The 17,226-nt window shown below is 40.9% G+C and overlaps 1 protein-coding gene across 5 annotated transcripts in view; it reads left to right on the top strand.

Moving 5' to 3' along the window:
* The first annotated feature begins 4,861 nt into the window (after window positions 1-4,861).
* The window catches only part of LOC119899802 (VPS10 domain-containing receptor SorCS1), a 159,402-nt gene continuing 147,037 nt past the window's right edge, over window positions 4,862-17,226 (top strand). For all 5 annotated transcript variants that reach the window (XR_005443916.1, XR_005443915.1, XR_005443914.1 and 2 more), the window contains exon 1: window positions 4,862-5,835. Coding sequence is in view for 2 of the 5 variants with exons in the window: in XM_038714566.1 (XP_038570494.1) it covers window positions 5,119-5,835 (717 nt within the window). In the remaining 3 variants the exon portion in view is untranslated. The remainder of the gene's footprint in view (window positions 5,836-17,226) is intronic.

The following is a 17,226-nucleotide window of genomic DNA, read 5'->3' as shown; positions in this document are numbered from 1 at the left end:
CTTTCCATGAGCCCGCGGCAAAGTGATTGCTGACCTTGTCTCTGCTGTGAGTGAGTAGCAATAAAGTATAAGTTACTGGGAAACTTATTTATCAGGAGTAACTTTCTATTTGAGGGCAAACACAGGGAATATAAAAGAGCCATTTACCACCACCATCCCCCAAACCCCCAACATCCTCTTTATTCCTTTGGCATCTTTTTTGACTTCCTTCCTTTTGACTTCAACTCTTACTTGTTCACCTAGACCCCTTAAAACAAAAGCATTGATTCAACATTTATTGGGCTTCTTTTGTCTGGCAGTCTTGTTAGAAACGGGAATGTTTTGGCTCGGGAAAAAAAAGTGCATCGCCGTTTGTTCCACTGAGTCCAGCTCTTGTTTGTGTTAATGTTCTAAAGCTTTTACTGGAGTAGCCCCGGGAGCTGAGCAGGGGTGGGGGAACAGTGTTGTAAAAGTTGTGAAAAGAGACTTTATGAGACAGTGTCATGGTTTGATAAAATGATTGAAATAATATGAAGCAGTGCCTTTGAAAGAATAAAAAGGTCATACAAGGACTGCAAAAGGGTATTTTCTTTTACATAGTGTTTATCTGAAAAGCCAGACAAGCTATTTTCTGTAATACATGTTTTAAAATGTCTGTAAACATTAGTTGCAGGCATGCAATATGTATGTGTGGCACCACCTTCTCCTGCAAAGGCTTTCAATCATGCTGCCTTCGCTATGTTACATTTGTGTAGAGCCAGAGGGCATATTCTCTGCCCTCACTTCATAACACAGGAACATTTTCCTCTGATTTCTGAAGCTTACCACCTTGTTGTGGATTCATAGTCAGAGGGGGCGCATACAAATCAGACAACTCAGACCTGCATATTGCAACATCCTCAAAAATCTATTTCTCTTATTGGCAGGACATTGATTCCCTGTGAATGGATGGGGAATCCAGGCGGGGACAGGAGATGACGCAGTGTGAGTTACCGCACACACACACACACACACACACACACACACACACACACACACACCAGAGAACTGGTTGTGTCTGCGAGCCATGTGGGCCCTGTCCATTACAGCACCATTAATCCCATACAATATGTCTGCTTAATGCTGTGTGCCATGAGGAGAGGCAACACTTATCATCTTTAACGTCTCCGGAAGGACATGGCTTGGGAGGAATGCTCCCAAAAAAAGGGATGGTGTAATCAGACTCTAATTTAAGAACATAATTTAAAGGGTCATTCCACCCGCATTATAAAAAAAACAAACATATTTTTTCTCTTACCTTCAGTGGTGTCTAGCCATGCAGATACTTTTGCTGTGTGTAGCTATAACAGTGCAGTTAGAGGCCAACACATTCTCACTCCCGATTCATCAGACAGTGACGCCTGGTCAAGGCCCTTTGGCCTCGCTTTTTAACGCCGTGGGTACCCCTTTTGTGTCATTTTTAGATGTTTAGGGCTGTGCAGTCAAGTTAGCAACACTTAACAACAACAACAACAACTATGCAACGTCCAGTAAAGTTAGCAACAATAAATATGCGGTTACACTTTCAAAATAAAATGCTAGCATTTTGAAATGGCACGTTATAAAAGTTGTGAAATGTTGCAGTTTGGTTAGGTTTAGGCACAAAAACTACCTGCTTAAGTTAGGAAAAGATCAGAAAGGTTTGGGTTAAAATAACTACGTACGTCAGTAGTAACTTACAGAATTTATGTAACTGCCTAACTTAAATGAAAATATTTAATGTTGCCTTTTTGTTTCACACAGGACACGAACCCCGCTCTCCTGGTTCAAAGTCAGGGTTCTGGCCCTCCATGACCCCAACCACCTCCTTACTCAGTCTTTTGTTTTACGTATCATATACCATCAAAAACTGACTCTACAGGGCTTCCCACACTGCGTTGAACTATGACGCTGTAGGGATCCCCAGTGCGCTACAAACTGACACCGATGGGTCTTGACCATGCGCCCATAAGTGACGAGTCAGGGAGTGAGGACGGGTTGCAGAGGCAGGAGACTGTACACTAGTTCCAGATCAAATGTAAATGCTCCATATTTGTAAAGCACCTTTCTAGTCTTTTCGACCACTCAAAGCGCTTTTACACTACATCGCATTCACCGTTCACACACATTCATTCACTGGTGGAACAGCCACCAGGGGCTGCCGACCAGGGGCTGCCGCCGACCTTCCAATTAACGGGCAACCCGCTCTACCTCCTGAGCCACAGCCGCCCCAAATCAAACCAAATATTAATATGATCAGGTAGCTTTTCTGCTCGGCCTTAAACTTATATTGTATATTAAAAAGGAGTTTAAATGAAGCTCAGCTTAAGTTAAACAGGAAGACTATCTTCATGCTTCATTCATTCACAACTCTCTCACATTCACTCACTCACTCTCTCTTCCTGCCTCTCTAATCACCTGATCTAGGAGTTCACCCATTAGCTCACCAGTCAGATTTTGCCGCAATCTCCATCAGCTAATCATGTAGTCACTGTCAAACTTTAAAATCTGTTCTCCTCTCTGCTGCTGTCAGCTGTCAGCTGTCTTCCAGTGCAAAACTGCGGCAGCCCTCCTCCACCCCGTGTACTCATCAGATCCAGGCCCAGTTCAAGCTCAGCAGAAGTCCACTCCTCATCACATCCAGATCAGCATTTTCTTCATCCCTTGATCATCAGTGTCTAGACTCCATCGGGTCGTTTTCTTTCCACTACGGCTTCATGGTAAATGGACTGTACTTATAAAGCACCTTTCACACACATTCACACAGCAGTTTGGGGTTCAGTATCTTGCCCAAGGAAACTTCAATTTGCGGGCTTGAGGAGTCGGGGGATTGAACCCCTGATCTTCTAAAGACTTTTCACATTTCTTCATATTCATTGTACACATGTCAATAACTTCTTAAAGTTCATGTAATGAAGTCCATCCTGATTGAAGTGTATTGTTGGCTGTCAACAACCAGAACCAAGAAATGACTGAAAATGACAATATACGCATGTCAACTAGGATATGATCCAACTTCTGCATGAAAGTCAGACGTGTTACACACCTGTCCACCTCCCTGACCTCCACACCTTTACTTTCTACCTCGCTATAAAAAGGGCACACTAATTCCTGCATTGGCAGGCACTGGACATTGGCACTCGATGTAAACTGTGAGCAGTGGAACTGTTATACTGTTTACTATTCTTGAGGATACTGGGCTGGGGAACAGATAAAGTTAATAATTTGACATGATAACTCATTAGCTGGAACTTATTGCTTGCAGTAACCTTCCCCGCCTATGTAGACAGGTAAAGCACCATGCACGACTCCCTAGACATTAAAAACTACAGGTTCAGCACCCTGGAGAGTGCCGAGATGTGCAGCACTGACGGGGATCTCTGAGATTTCTGTTGCCACCCCTAATTTCATAAAATTAATGAAATTTAATTTGTGGTGCTCGCTTTGGGTTTGGTTTTTGTGAACTGACCCTTTAAACACAGAAACAAAGCTGTTTTTGCCGATTTAATCATCATACTAACAAAACACCAACTACAAAAACAAACTCATTTGTATTTGCAAAAATGCAGAATGCATTTGTTTCAGTCATAACCTTGTTTTCATGTTATAAATTTAGTCCCCACCCATTAGATATGTTACAACTATAAACATGCAATTAAATGACCTCTTCATGATTCATGTGGAGATAAAAATGTGGGATTAGGTTGCTTTTCCCCAGGAAATAGTTAGACGCTCTGCCAACAGAGGGAGAAGGAACGTGGCAGAATGAGCAATACTGAGCTGTAATCACCGCAGATGGGTCATTATAAACATATGACCGTCTTCAAACCAATGTGTTAATATTGCCCACAGAACACTCGCTCCAAACACATGATGCAACATGTGTTAGAAGGAAACATTTATCTGAGCAGGTTTTAACAGTATGTCTGACATTCCAAATTCTATAATCCTTTTAGTCTTCCATCTTAATTTATTGTAGCCTATTGATATGTTTCTTTGTGGTAAAATGAATCACCTCTTGAGGCACAATCTGCCCATTTTATTCCCTCATGGCAACATCCTCTGCTGTGAAGGAGAAAGCAGCCAGCTGTTTTAGTAGGCAGTGACCATTTGTATATCCCTTTGTGCTACTAAGTGCTCATCAGCTCTCACCATAACCCCCGGTCATTAGACACAGAGAGCTGCAGGGTTGATATCAAAGAGATGAACTTCCAGTCTTGTTGTTTCCACCAGTTACACTCATTCCTGTCACCAGGAGACAGTCTGGCTGCTTGTTGGGACAAATTATACAGTTTAACATGATGTCGCTTTTTTGCAAAGCAGTTAAATATTCATGATTCAGTGCAGGCTGCATGTTTTGCCTTACATGTGTTTTCCAGCTTGCCCTCAGCTGCTCTGGCATGGGCTACACAAGAAACGCAAAGCTATCATATCATCCTGGAGGGATGCAAGACCAGTTGCAAAATACATGCAGATAGAGATGTGTTGTGTAAAAATCTCATGTTCCTATGTCCCCTGTTGAATTCTTTATTGCTCTTTAATAAGTAATAGAAGCTACCATCCCTGACACTGCACTTAATTGGAAACATGTTAATACTTGAGACCTAAAACGATTAAACAGGTGCATCATAGGTAAAATAATTCAGTTTCATTTGCAAAATTAAGAGATTTTCTTTCCCTGAAGGCAGGCTGGTAATAAAATCTGCATCAGGAGAAAAAAAACTACCAGGAATAGCTTCTCAGAAAACGTGGCTGTGAGGAGAAATAAAGAAGCGGCAGCCAGTAGAATAAAATGACTGTATTACTGGCTGCATTAATTATCGCCGACCATATGGTGGAAAATAACAAATATGGAGAAAGACAGTCCAACATTATCCTCCATCGCTCAGTCTGGATCCTCAGCTCCTCCCCCATGCGTGCGGGGCTTGATTTGATCAAATCCTTCAACTTGGACCACTTAGGCTCAGCCGCACTTTTTACAACACTGCATTTGGGCAACGCCACAACTTGCGCAGCACTTCATCTTCAACAGCCGAGCGGAATTTCACACCCCGAAAAGGCAGCGAGAGGAGTGGGGGGAAAAGACTTCCAGCATCCACAGCATCCTTCTCTATCTCAGAAATGGAGAGGGAGGTCATATTTTGCCCAAAGTGGCATGGTGCGCTTTGGTTTTTGCTTTTGATGATGCTCTGTTCCTTTCATGCCGCCAATGCTGAGATAACTTGCAGGTCATGCCAGCCTGGAAATAAGTGGCGTGCACAGCAGTTACTGCTGAAATTCGACACAAGTCAATCCGCAACAGGATTAAAGGAAGAAGTTTTGGGACATGGGGATGGGGCAGGGAGATCCGGTGCTGCAAGTGCTGAAAGTCGGCGGCTCCGTTGCGTAGCTGGGTCTGCTGAATGCGCTCCGGATCGGACGGAATACAAAGAGCCAAGGCTGAAACGGAATACAGACAAGATGCACACAAAAGGCGAAATTGGTGAGAGCGAGTTTGCAAACATGAAAGTTTCTCATGTTAATATGAGTGGTCAGCAGAAGGCCAGTGGTGGTGCAGGTTTTACCTCTGCCACCCGCTACAGAAAGCGCGCCAGAAGGGACAGTGATGATAATAAAGCCAGATCCCCCGGTTCAACCCAGAGTCAAGAACCGGGAGAGAGCAGGAGCTCAGCGGCCGGACGCAGAGTGCCGCGCTCTGAATTGCGCTGGAGCGGAGAGGAGCGGAGAGCCGCCGGTCAGAGGCAGGAGGAACTAAAACTTAACAGTTCAACGTTCGCCTTGACCGGGGATTCATCTCACAACCAGGCTATGGTGCACTGGTCCGGGCAGAACAGCAGTGTAAGTGATTTATTATGTCCACTTTAAGCATCACCGGCCGTATGCGCGAGGAGAGAAATGTGCGCTTGGGAACCAAATCTCTGTCGGCCGTTTAAAATGAGTGTGTCGGTCCCTCTGTGTGTGTACGTGTGTGAGAGAGAAAGGGAGAGTCCAAAAGAGAGGCATCCTTCTTTAATTAGTCACCCCCAAGTTATGAAATTAAACTGCTGCAGACTTGTGTCTGAATTAATGACAACACGTGATAACACTTTCAGTATAATAATGAATTTTAGTATTAAGACAATCACACGCTACTGATTGTATTCTATAATTTCAGCTGATGTTATTTAAACCACAATATTTTGATCACAAATTAAAAGTAAGCCTAAAAATTCATGCACTATTGGTCCGGTGATGGCTTTTAAGTTGTAGAGAGAGAGCATCACCTCAAGTAGAGGAGGAAGAGTAAAAGAGAGAGAGAGTGAGAGAATGGGCTTTATCTTAGTAGCTTCTTCAGTCTGAACAGCTAAACTGATGTAAGGTAAAAACTGCTCCTGTTGAGCAGGGAGTATCTCTGACCAGAGGGCAGGATTTTCAAGTAGCTATAGGTTGTGGGAGAGGTTAAGCAATTTCAACCCTCCACCTTCCTTTTCTGAAGCCAGGTTTCCTGGTCACAGCCTTCAGCGCCTGCGAACTTTGGGGCTTCAGTGGCCTCTCTGCTTAGCCTCATTGATCACTGGCATTTCATCCTTTCATAATGACAGGAATGAGATTATCAGGGCTTTGTAATCAGGCTTTATCAGTGTGGCAGGTCATGGAAGGAGTAAATCCTAAGGAAGGGAGGATGTTTACAGGTGCTCCATACTGTAGAGCAGGTTATATGTTGTTCACTTATTTGCTCTGTATTTGGGAGGGAGCAGCAGGAGCTGCACTAGGCCTAAGTGTCCAATCTCAATTTATTTTTGGTACCCCTTTTGTATATAGCCTAACTGTGTAGAAATAGTCATGTACAAAATGTGGACAGATTTATATCTTTTGTCAGCATCTCAAATCAAAAAGGTTTAAGAATGTTTTTCTTTTAACACACACACACACACACACACACACACACATAGAATAAAAATAATGAATATGTAATAAAAGACCAATCAATACTTGACTATCATTTCAGCTCTAAAATATTTGGTTTGGTTTGGTAACAATTCTGAAACTTGTTTGGCAAGTATGGCAAATTTTCAAATGATGCAGACTTACGCTGCACATGAATGACCAAGGCTCTCTCCTTAACCGATGTCCACAGTACAAAAAAGTGAGCATTTCGTAATTGTGTGGGTGTTTCCACATCCCTGTCCAGTTGATGGACTCACCTGAGTTCAGCTCCCTTCTGTCGCACCTCTAAAGCGGGGTCACAAGTTATGGAATTTATTCAAATGTCCTCCAGTTTTGTGTAAATAAAACACAACATGGGAGAGAATGAGTCAGAGTAAGTGGCGTTTGAGTCCAAACAGTGATGTCAAAGTATGTCATAATGCCCTTTTTAGAAGAACCACTTGAATGTTGCAGAAGTCTCTGCTTGAGTCCCTGAGCAGCCTCTCTCCTTGGAGCATTGATATGTAGTGTATCTACATTTATATTGTAGCCCACAGTGCTAGAGGACTTGTCACTCTGCAGTGTCATCCATGGCGCAGCACATTTTCATTATTTGTTTACTAGCTGCCTTTTATGCATCATTTTGTTCATTCTTTAGAGAAAACTAATACTAGTAGAAAAAGAGAAAGAAGCGTTGTCTTGTGCTGAATCTGAGCATCAATCAGAACCTATACAAACATGCTTTCTGTTGTATCCCCAGTGATAATCTTAGCCTAAATGCAATTTTAGATTATTGCTTTAAACTTTAATTAACATGGGAAGAAGAAAGTCTTTGGGCAGCTTAACCAGAAAAGCATTGGAGCACAGTTCAAATGTATTCATTTGCTGCAAGGACTGATATCTCGACACGACTGCTTCTTCTTCAGAGTCGAAATATAATTAGCATGGACTGAGAATCGAAGGCAATAAAATGTAGAAATCGTCTTTTTATCCCACAAAATCTGCCGTCCTTGAAAAAAAAAAAAAAAAAAAAAAAGCAAGCATTTGTCCTCAAACAGGGCTTTCCATGATTCAGTGTCCTGACTGTTCCACAACTACACGGCTCGGTGTTACACCCACACCACTTAGCCTTGTCTGTAACAAAACCAATTACAGTCAAACACGTATCACCAGCTCCCATGCCCTCCACTCCGCTCCTGACTGAAATTCCATCCTGTGCCTCAGGTGTTTCTGTGGGATTGACAGACATCTGTAGCTCATGGCAAAAAGTGACCTTACAGTGGAGGCATGTCAAAACAGAGGATCTTTACATTTTTCATGGTTATTTTTGTTTTGAAAACAAAGCAGGCATTACTATTTAGAAGCCCTGTTTTGATTTTTTGATATCCATAGATGCTGCTTGTGTGACTATGAAAGAATTTACCCCTATTCTTTCAGTTGATGTGAACAAGTTACTCCAGTTGTGCGAGAATAGAGGATCTCGCATTAAATATGTAGAGTTGTAAAAATAAATGTGTTTACATTCCCTTCAGCTCTAAGCGTTCTGATTTCAAGCTTTACTTTGGAGCAAGTTTTCACTCAAAGTCCATGATCTGATCATGATCCAAGTTAGGGCTGCATGATGTTTCTTGTTTAATTGACAAGAAGCACCTTCAGTGAAGACAAGGCTCACATGACTTCATTTGTTGCTATTTTGTTCAAAATTGAGTGTAATGGGAACTGACTGACATGTGGAAATTTCTTTATCAATGTAAGATCATTGAAGCCAGTAGATGATCCTGACTAAGTTTTGGGACGACTGGCCAAGCATTTTCTGACGAGATGTCGACAAGAGGATTTTGAAAACTTTGACATTTTCAATGCGGAAGGCCAGATACAGGGGAGATACAGGGGAGATACAGGGGAGATACGTGGGAGGCGTTTGCCCTAGGGGATTGCTGCCAGAACGCCTTTCAGCCAGGGGGGTCTTAAAGCTGGGAGCCCTCTCCAAGATGCTGTGTTTTTGTTCATTTTACTCTCTTTGTGTTTTACAAGGTGTATAATATAGTTTTATGGCTTTTAGTTGGTTTTATTCTCAATTTGGTTTAAATATAGGAAAGGTGCTATATAAATGGAGTAAAAAGATGTATAAAATAAAAGTGTATTATTATTTATCATACAGATGACTTGAGAGATTAAAATGATGAAATTTTTACTTTAGGCCATGCCGTTTCTGAGATAATTGTGAAAACATAAACTTTATTACACCTTGAGTTCAGTGAGTGTCGTTATACCTGTACCTAAGTAGTCGATAGAATTTGCAACTCACCTGCCAAAACCTTTCACCGAGAAAAATAATAAGAATACTATAAGTGGCAATAAGAACTTTATACAGAGTCACAATTGGCAACACCACCTTAATAAGCTCTTCAAGACACACCCATAGACTGTATAAAGAAGTGTACGTAGCCAGGTGATGTCACCCGCTGGTTTGTGGACTATCGTTTTGAAGGCTCAAGTTTGGCGTATTGGCTGTTGCCATCTTCATCTTGTTTTTTTTGGAACAAGAAGTGACCATATTTGGATGAAAGGGTGGAGCTAGATGCTGTAAAATTACAGATATCTTCATGTGACACTTGGCTGTTTTTAACTATTTTGCATATTAGTTTTTTTTAAGTGAAAGATATGGTACAGCCATAAACCGCTGTAACAAAAAATATTTGTTAATGGGACGTAACAATATTTTAAAACTCTTACAGTATTGGTGGTCTGTTGTGAATGGAGGGAATGTGGAGATTAGCCCGGACTGATGTTGGATACCTGGCCTGATTTATTATCCAAATCCGGCCCTAATTGACAGATTAAAAAGAGGAACGAATTTTGACTCTAAGCCAAGCTGTTTCTGAGATAATTGCAAAAATGTAAACTAGATTGCTACAGCGCCACCTTGAGGTCAGTAAGTGTAGTCTGCTTATGTGCCTGAGTAGGGGGCGGAATTTGCAAATTTTGGTGACTTTTTGCTGCATTAACACTTCTAGCAGTGAAAAACAAGATGAAGAATGAGATAAATATAACAATTTGCAGGCTTCACTGCTTGGACCCCTAAAAATACAAATACACTATTGCTCTGTTTAACACAATCAAAATCTAATAAATCTGTATTTATTAGATATATATATATATATTCACAAACTACAGGCTAAATTGAGTCCCCATTTGTAGAATTATAAGTGAAATATTAGACAATCCTTGTGAAAATGAGTGCAGTTTATGTGTCAATTTGAGCCTCCATTCTCAGTGTCTACATGTGGGATTCGTTGTCTGCCACCCTCTCTTTTTGATACTACCACTGATGAGTGCCAAAGCTGAACATTTTATATTCATGTTGCTTTAATTAACCCAGTACTGAAACATGTGACAGCACTATGCAATTCTCACCCTGTGCTAACATGTCATTGGTGTTCTGAAAAAGTTACTGAACTCAGTAATTCGATCTCTAATCATTGGACTGGTCCAGAAAACAAAGGCTCATCGGAACCTCCAGAAGAACCGCTGAAACATTTGGATACTGCTTTTTCATCTTTTACATCACCATGTCAGAACTGCACTCACACCAGTGTTACCTACCTTTTGCCATTTATAATTATGGAGAGAGAGAAACACAACTGATCAAACAAATCCCTGCTGGGTTCCTGTTACTGGCAGAGCGGCACTGAGATTTAAAAAAAAAAAAAAAAAGAAGGTGACAGGCAAATAGCAGTCTCACCGTGGGGCCTGTGGCATATTGCTCAGATAGATGTACAACATGCACCAGGACAGTATTATTTACATTATGAAATGTCAGACATTGAGTACTGTACTTTGCTCTGTCACTCAGATGGATTAAGGCTGACATATTAAGTTGAGCTTTGATGTTTCCAGAGACGGAGGACATGTCCTGCTGGAACATGTCCAATAAAAGCAGAACAGAAGCAGGTAAACTTTAAAATGAAACCCTTCAGAGACAACAGTGGTCTCTGTTTTTCTCGCACAGACACACATGTAGATGTATCAAAAGACTTTGTCACCAATTAATGAGGAGTCGATCACATGACACCCTTTGAAGCGTTGTGAGAAACTCGCTCACATATGCCATCCCAGTTGACAGTCTCGCACTACCTCTCTAGATGTTGAGGGAAAATGTGGCTGTCTATGCGTACTCATAGCCATGGCAACGCCCAATTTACTGCCGATGCCAGATCTGTTGCACCAAAGTCACGTCTCTACTGGTATTCTCTCTACGCCATCAAGCCTTCATAATTTGCTAATTTTCACACACATGAGGGCTGACAACGCCACACGGAGTTGCAGGACGAGCTATAATTTCAACACATTTCCAACCTGCTCATCCGAGATGGCAGAAATCTAACATGCAATTTAGGAAAGACATGCTAAATTGACAAGATTTGTGCAGCAGGGGAAAGTGGTTAGTGTTTACAACTTACTCTTTGATATAAAGTGCAGTATTATCTGATAGTTTGTCAAGTCTGTAAAATATTTGTTGTCTTGTTGAAAAAGCACAACGCATTGGAGATTGTGTTAAAATTAATGATTTTTTTCAGGCAAAGGTTTAGCATACATCTGCTAAACAACTACATACAGAGTTTTAGCCATGCTAGCAGCATGGCTGTATAGATGCCAGTTTCGGCCTGTCAGTTGGTCCACCGCTGTTGTCCAGACAGAAATCTCATCAACAACAAAATGGATTGTCATAAAGTTCTATACAGACATTCATGGTCCTCAGAGGACAAACCCTACAGAGTTTGGTGACTTTTGCTCTTGTGCCATTGTTAGGTTTTGTTTTTTAGCTAAATATTTTGACCAACTATTAGATAGAGTTCCATGATTTTTGACATTTTTAGCAGATGTTTAGGGTGCGCAGAGGATACATTTGAATGACTTCGGTCCTCCACTGACTCTTCCTCCAGCAGGTCAAACACCTACTTGATGGGTTGGAACACAAGTTAGTATCCAGAGTAGCAGTTGCAGGAGGACGCATTGTAATGACTTTGGTGATCCTCTTCCTTCTCTTCTAGCACCACCATGAAGTTTGTGCTGCTGATATTTGGTACTCACATTCATGTTTTCCTCAGGATTAATTGTATTCACTTTGCTGATCCCCTGACTTTTGTATCCGGCACCACCATCAGTTCAAACTTAAAATTTGTCCAGTACTTTTCTATCTGCAAAACTAATGATATTCCCATCAGCATCAAATGTACGTTGTGTTTTGTGTTAATTAGCAAATATTAGCATGCTAACATGCTAAACTACGATGGTGAAGAGGTTAAAAATATACCTGCTAAACATCTGCATGTTAGCAATGTCAGTATGAGCATGTTGGCATGCCAATGTTAACATTTCACTCAAAGCACTGCTGTGCCTAGGTACAGCCTCACAGCTACTAGCATGGCTGTAGACTCTTATTTTAAACTAAACAAATTTTAAGCCGAATGAATAGCAATGCAGTGGAGTGTGGTTCATTAAAATGTTCATTTTTTAATACTTGCAAAATCATAAGTAGCCATTTGTTACCTTGGCCTAAAATAAAACAATAAAATTAAAAATGACCATTGGTCAATCTTAGTATAAAATAATGGAGAAAAAGGGATGTGAAAACTTAATTAGAACCTGAAAGTAACCCCTATATTACACAGTTTGGATATTATGTCAGTTTTTCTAAATAGATAATTAGTTGTCTTCTTCGTTAACACTTTAGTGAAGTTAACATTTTGTTAACTTGCAAAGCACATTCTAATTTAGACAGCTGAAGTATGTCACAGGTGTTAATGCAACTCTCCCACAGGAATAAACAACATTGTTTCTGCACTTTATGACATGTAAAAGTTGAGAGAAGATTTATAATTAAGTAATTTACCCACAAATTCTTTTGGCATTTACTTTTCTGTAGCAGCAATTAGGGTGTGTTTATTTTAAATATACTTAATTATATAACTTTTCTCCTCACTTGCTACTTTTCTGAGCTCTTTCTTCTTGTCTACTGTTAAACATATTCAGTTTACAGCAAAAACAACACATTTTGGATGCATGTACAAAATACAGGTGATTATCCACCTTTTACAAAATGTTGGTAAAAATGGGAAAATCTGAAGTTGTATCTTCTGGTGAGAGTTGTGAATTGCACCCCCCTGCCCTTTCCAAGCGAGTTGTATAAGCTACGGTGCCTGAGACAGGACAAAAGATGTCCTCTGTGACACACATTACACATTTGTGTGCACAGTGGCAAAGCACTATAAAAAAAACACCAATTTTCTTTAAAGCAAATTCAGAAAGTATCCATTATAGGTCACTTGATAGGCACACGGTCTTATGTGTCACTATTAGCAGTAAACTAAATGCATGTTTTCCTTCAGGGCAGTATTCAACAGAAGTTTAGCTGCTGATCTGAGCTTCCTTGCTGTTACCATTTTATTGCCAATAATATTCATCAGCTGTTTGACTCACGAAGGTAAGGGCACATTTCTGAACGTTGCAAAGCCATTACAGAGCGCTGTAGAATAACTACATTAAATTTCAATCCAACAACATTTTTTTTTCTACCAGGGCAGTAAAAGTTTAGCTGGATGATCTGAGCTTAGATGCTAGAAGCTAATTAATGATCAGCTGATTGTCTCATGAACGTAACCAGTCTTGCTACCGTAACCGGAAAAGCCAAACCACCGCGCCAGAACAACAAGGCTACATGAAATTAATCCAACTACATATTTTACAGAAGTGGACAGGAGAAACACGCCACGTCTGTCGGTGATTATGTCCAGCTTCTAGCAAAAGCTATTAAACAACAGCTTTCATTTGCATCGCTAAAGTCCGACTAACTTAATTACCTGTCCAACAGAAAACAGACAACTTCAGCTCCGCTTTGAAAACATCTGGCCCACATCAAAGCCTTCCATCTGGGAAAATCCACACCGATTACGTCTGTGATTTTTTTCCGTCATCTGTCTGCATCTGTCGGACTCCTCGTGCTTCATGGTATAAAGATCCACAGACTGTTGGCTCTTGTGCTAAATAACACGTGTGTCTCTTACTTCTAATAAACCAGAGGACTGCTCAGAGACTGTTTATTATCATTATTACGTTCTCTTCTTCTTCTACGGATGCATTTAATGTAGTGATGGGCGTCTACACTGCCGGAATTATACAAGCAGCAGACGAACGCCGTGATGATGAAACGCACTCTGTAGCGCTGTTTGACCGTCGTTTGCTATTGTAGAAACATGACGACACAACACTGCGACCTCCATAGGAGGGGGTGCCTGCAGTTATTTAGATATAAATGTCTCATTCTAAGGTAATAAAAATATTCATTATTCATTATGTGAGGTCTTTATACTCCACTGAAAACAGTTATGGATCTTATATTGCATTTCTGTCAATAGATCCTCAGAAATATTACACACTGAACCTTTAACAATGTAACACATTAAGCCATAGATGTGGCTGTGTGGGTCTTATCCTTCTGTTGGAGAAGATGTAACATCTCTAAGTGGATTTGGTCACATTTGATACATTTATAAAATGCCTAAATCTGACAGTTCTTGTGCATTATTTCCCTTAAATCTGTGTCCATGTTCCTTTCTGCCTCTTCTGCTGTGCTCACATGCACCTTGTGTCTTGGCCACACTCATCCTGTGTAACGCTGCAATTACAATGTGCGCTTCGAAATCAGCTTGTGAACATCCAATTTCAACGCAGGCAGAGTCTAATCTGTATGTTTTCAGACCTGTTACTTAACACATCCTGTTGAGAGGAGAGAATGAAAAAAAATAAAAAATCCCAGAAAAGACACATTGAAACAACAAACATAACCAAAGCCGCTGTGTGGGCTAAGCGATCCTTCGGGTACGTGCCTGGGAGTGATCAGGCAGGCGGACGCTGTCACGCTCCAATGAGCAGCGTTTACTTGCCATCAGGCTGCATATGCCCATAAACACACTTCCCAGTCCCGCTCTCTTTCTAGAAGCAACAATCCCATGTGAAAAGCTCAGAAATAAGTCATTATTTCCTTTAGTCTGAAGTTATATGCTGTAAAACTCCCGGTCTCTAGAGTTGTCAGAGGCTTCCTGTAGGCAGGCTCTTAACAAAAAATAAACACTATGTGGATAATGTGTTGGGGCACTTTGAGCCAAGCTTGTGAGGCCTCAGGAATGCACGTGTTATTTCAGTAAGTGCCCTTAGGTTCTCCTGAGGGTATCATTCCTATTCATCTGTCCTTCCTAAGTTCTTTTCAATAACACAATGCAAACATTTGTGCTTGTGTTTTTTCGCAACCCACTCAATTAGTGACCCCTTCAATTTACAGTGGGACTGTCTTGTACTGTTCAAACAGAAATTCATTCACTCCCAGCGTGGATGATAAGGACGTCACAAAGGAGGCTGGTGATTTCTGGAAACACTTCTTTGGTTCCTTTCTTTTTTTAGAGATATAAAATTCTACAAACTATGCATCCATTTAAGCAGTAATTGCTTTTGTGTTTTTGTCTAACTCACTCATGACATTAGGTATTCTTAGTAGGGGTGGGGAAACAATGGGATTTTATTAACTTAAAATCCAGTATCAAATATACATATCTGAATCCACAGCTTTGCACATTTGTAAGGAGCTAAAGTTATAAATGACTAAAGCTCAAATATTCAATTGAGATATTTAATCACATGCTGCACTTCATTGTTGTACACAACCAATAGCCACAACCTGAAAATTAGATTAGCATTGAAATGTTGATTTAAAACGACTGTGACACACTAAACACAAGCTACTTTCTCCAAATACTGGAGGATCTAATTCAGAACTATTGTTGATGAAGTTAAAATTATCAAATGATATGTATAAAAGTTTAAACGGGAGATTCTCACTAGTGAAATAGATGTCAGCGGGATATTTTTCCACATTTGTTGTAAACATGTTTAGAAAATTGTCCAAGTGCACTCCACAGTTCACTCAAGGGGTAGCTTTAACCAGATATTCTCAATCATTTACTATTTTTCTTAACAATGATGGAAAAATCTGAATTTGTCATTTCCCCTTAAAGCTGTGTCCAGTTTTTTGTTAAGTTATTCACATGTAACTGTCATTAACCACATGTAGACCACCTGTAGTAGACACCCTGTCCAGTAGTCATGTCTTTGACCTCACACAATGACTTTGTTGTCTAGCTACCTAGACCTTGTGAGTAAAGGCAAAGTCACAAAAACTGCCATCATATCACCATGTCTGCATTTATACCCACAGTACAAATGGGGATAATGGCACACACTTGGCATTGGACGACCCAAGTGTACATTAAAAGTGACGGAAAATAGTTGTGTAAAATGGGCAGGAAGTAAAGTAGCCGTCAGAGTGTTGGTTTCAGAAAGTAAAACAAATAGTTGGATGCAACCTTCCATTTCCAACATTTGAAAGGTGTGGGGGAAGGGGCTTTCCGATGCTGTTCGACGATCTGTCGTGCATCTAATGAGACCACAGTTGTCTTCGACGGACCTGAAAGTGAGTTGTGATCTATTAAAAGCTCATTCTCTGTGTTTCAGAGCTCCCAAAACTGGACGACACCAACTGAAAGTCCTACCGCCATCTTAGCAGGAAGACAATAGCATAGCATTATGTTAGCAGTCAGACAGATACCAAGTTTGAATGAGCAGATGGCAAACAATATACTTCCCTGCTTCTGTCACAAGCTGGTGACATAAACCTACGCTACAAGACAGAGTCAGGCTACCTGTTTCCCGCTGCTTCCAGTGTTTATGACCCTGTATGTATTGGTATGTAAGTAAGATACATTTACTTTATACTCCAGTGCCATGATCTCACAAACATCAGTGCATTGTATTTTCTGCTGCGGCCGGTGACACTACTGCTGCTGCCCCACTGCCCTGTGATTGACACTTTGACGCGGATGATGGTGATGAAAGTGATGGGGTTGTGGGAGAGAGGAGCTCTGCACACTATTAGGAGAGTACTGAAGCGCAGCTTGGAGGTTGAGCTGCAAGGTGGAGCACACTCACAGATCAGATATTGTCTGGACATTTGTGACAGTTAGGGGAGCAAATGTAATTTATACACTACACAGAAAGTATTAAGTGAGAGCAAGCAGTTATATTTACTATGGAATATCTGAGAAAGTTAGATTTACTGAGTGGGGTTCATGGATACAGTTGATACCCTCTGACTTCAGATTTTCAGTCTGAGGCACACAGATTCAATTGCTGGTCATGGTGTTTATATATTATCTGCTTCCATTGAAACCTCTTCCCCCAAGTAGCAATTCAGATTGACAAGGATGATTC

The sequence above is a fragment of the Micropterus salmoides genome, unplaced genomic scaffold, assembly GCF_014851395.1.
Source record: "Micropterus salmoides isolate LMB-PRFRI ecotype aquatic unplaced genomic scaffold, ASM1485139v1 Ms_hic_scaffold_12, whole genome shotgun sequence".
NCBI lineage: Eukaryota > Metazoa > Chordata > Actinopteri > Centrarchiformes > Centrarchidae > Micropterus > Micropterus salmoides.
This window is presented reverse-complemented; position numbering and strand designations above follow the sequence as displayed.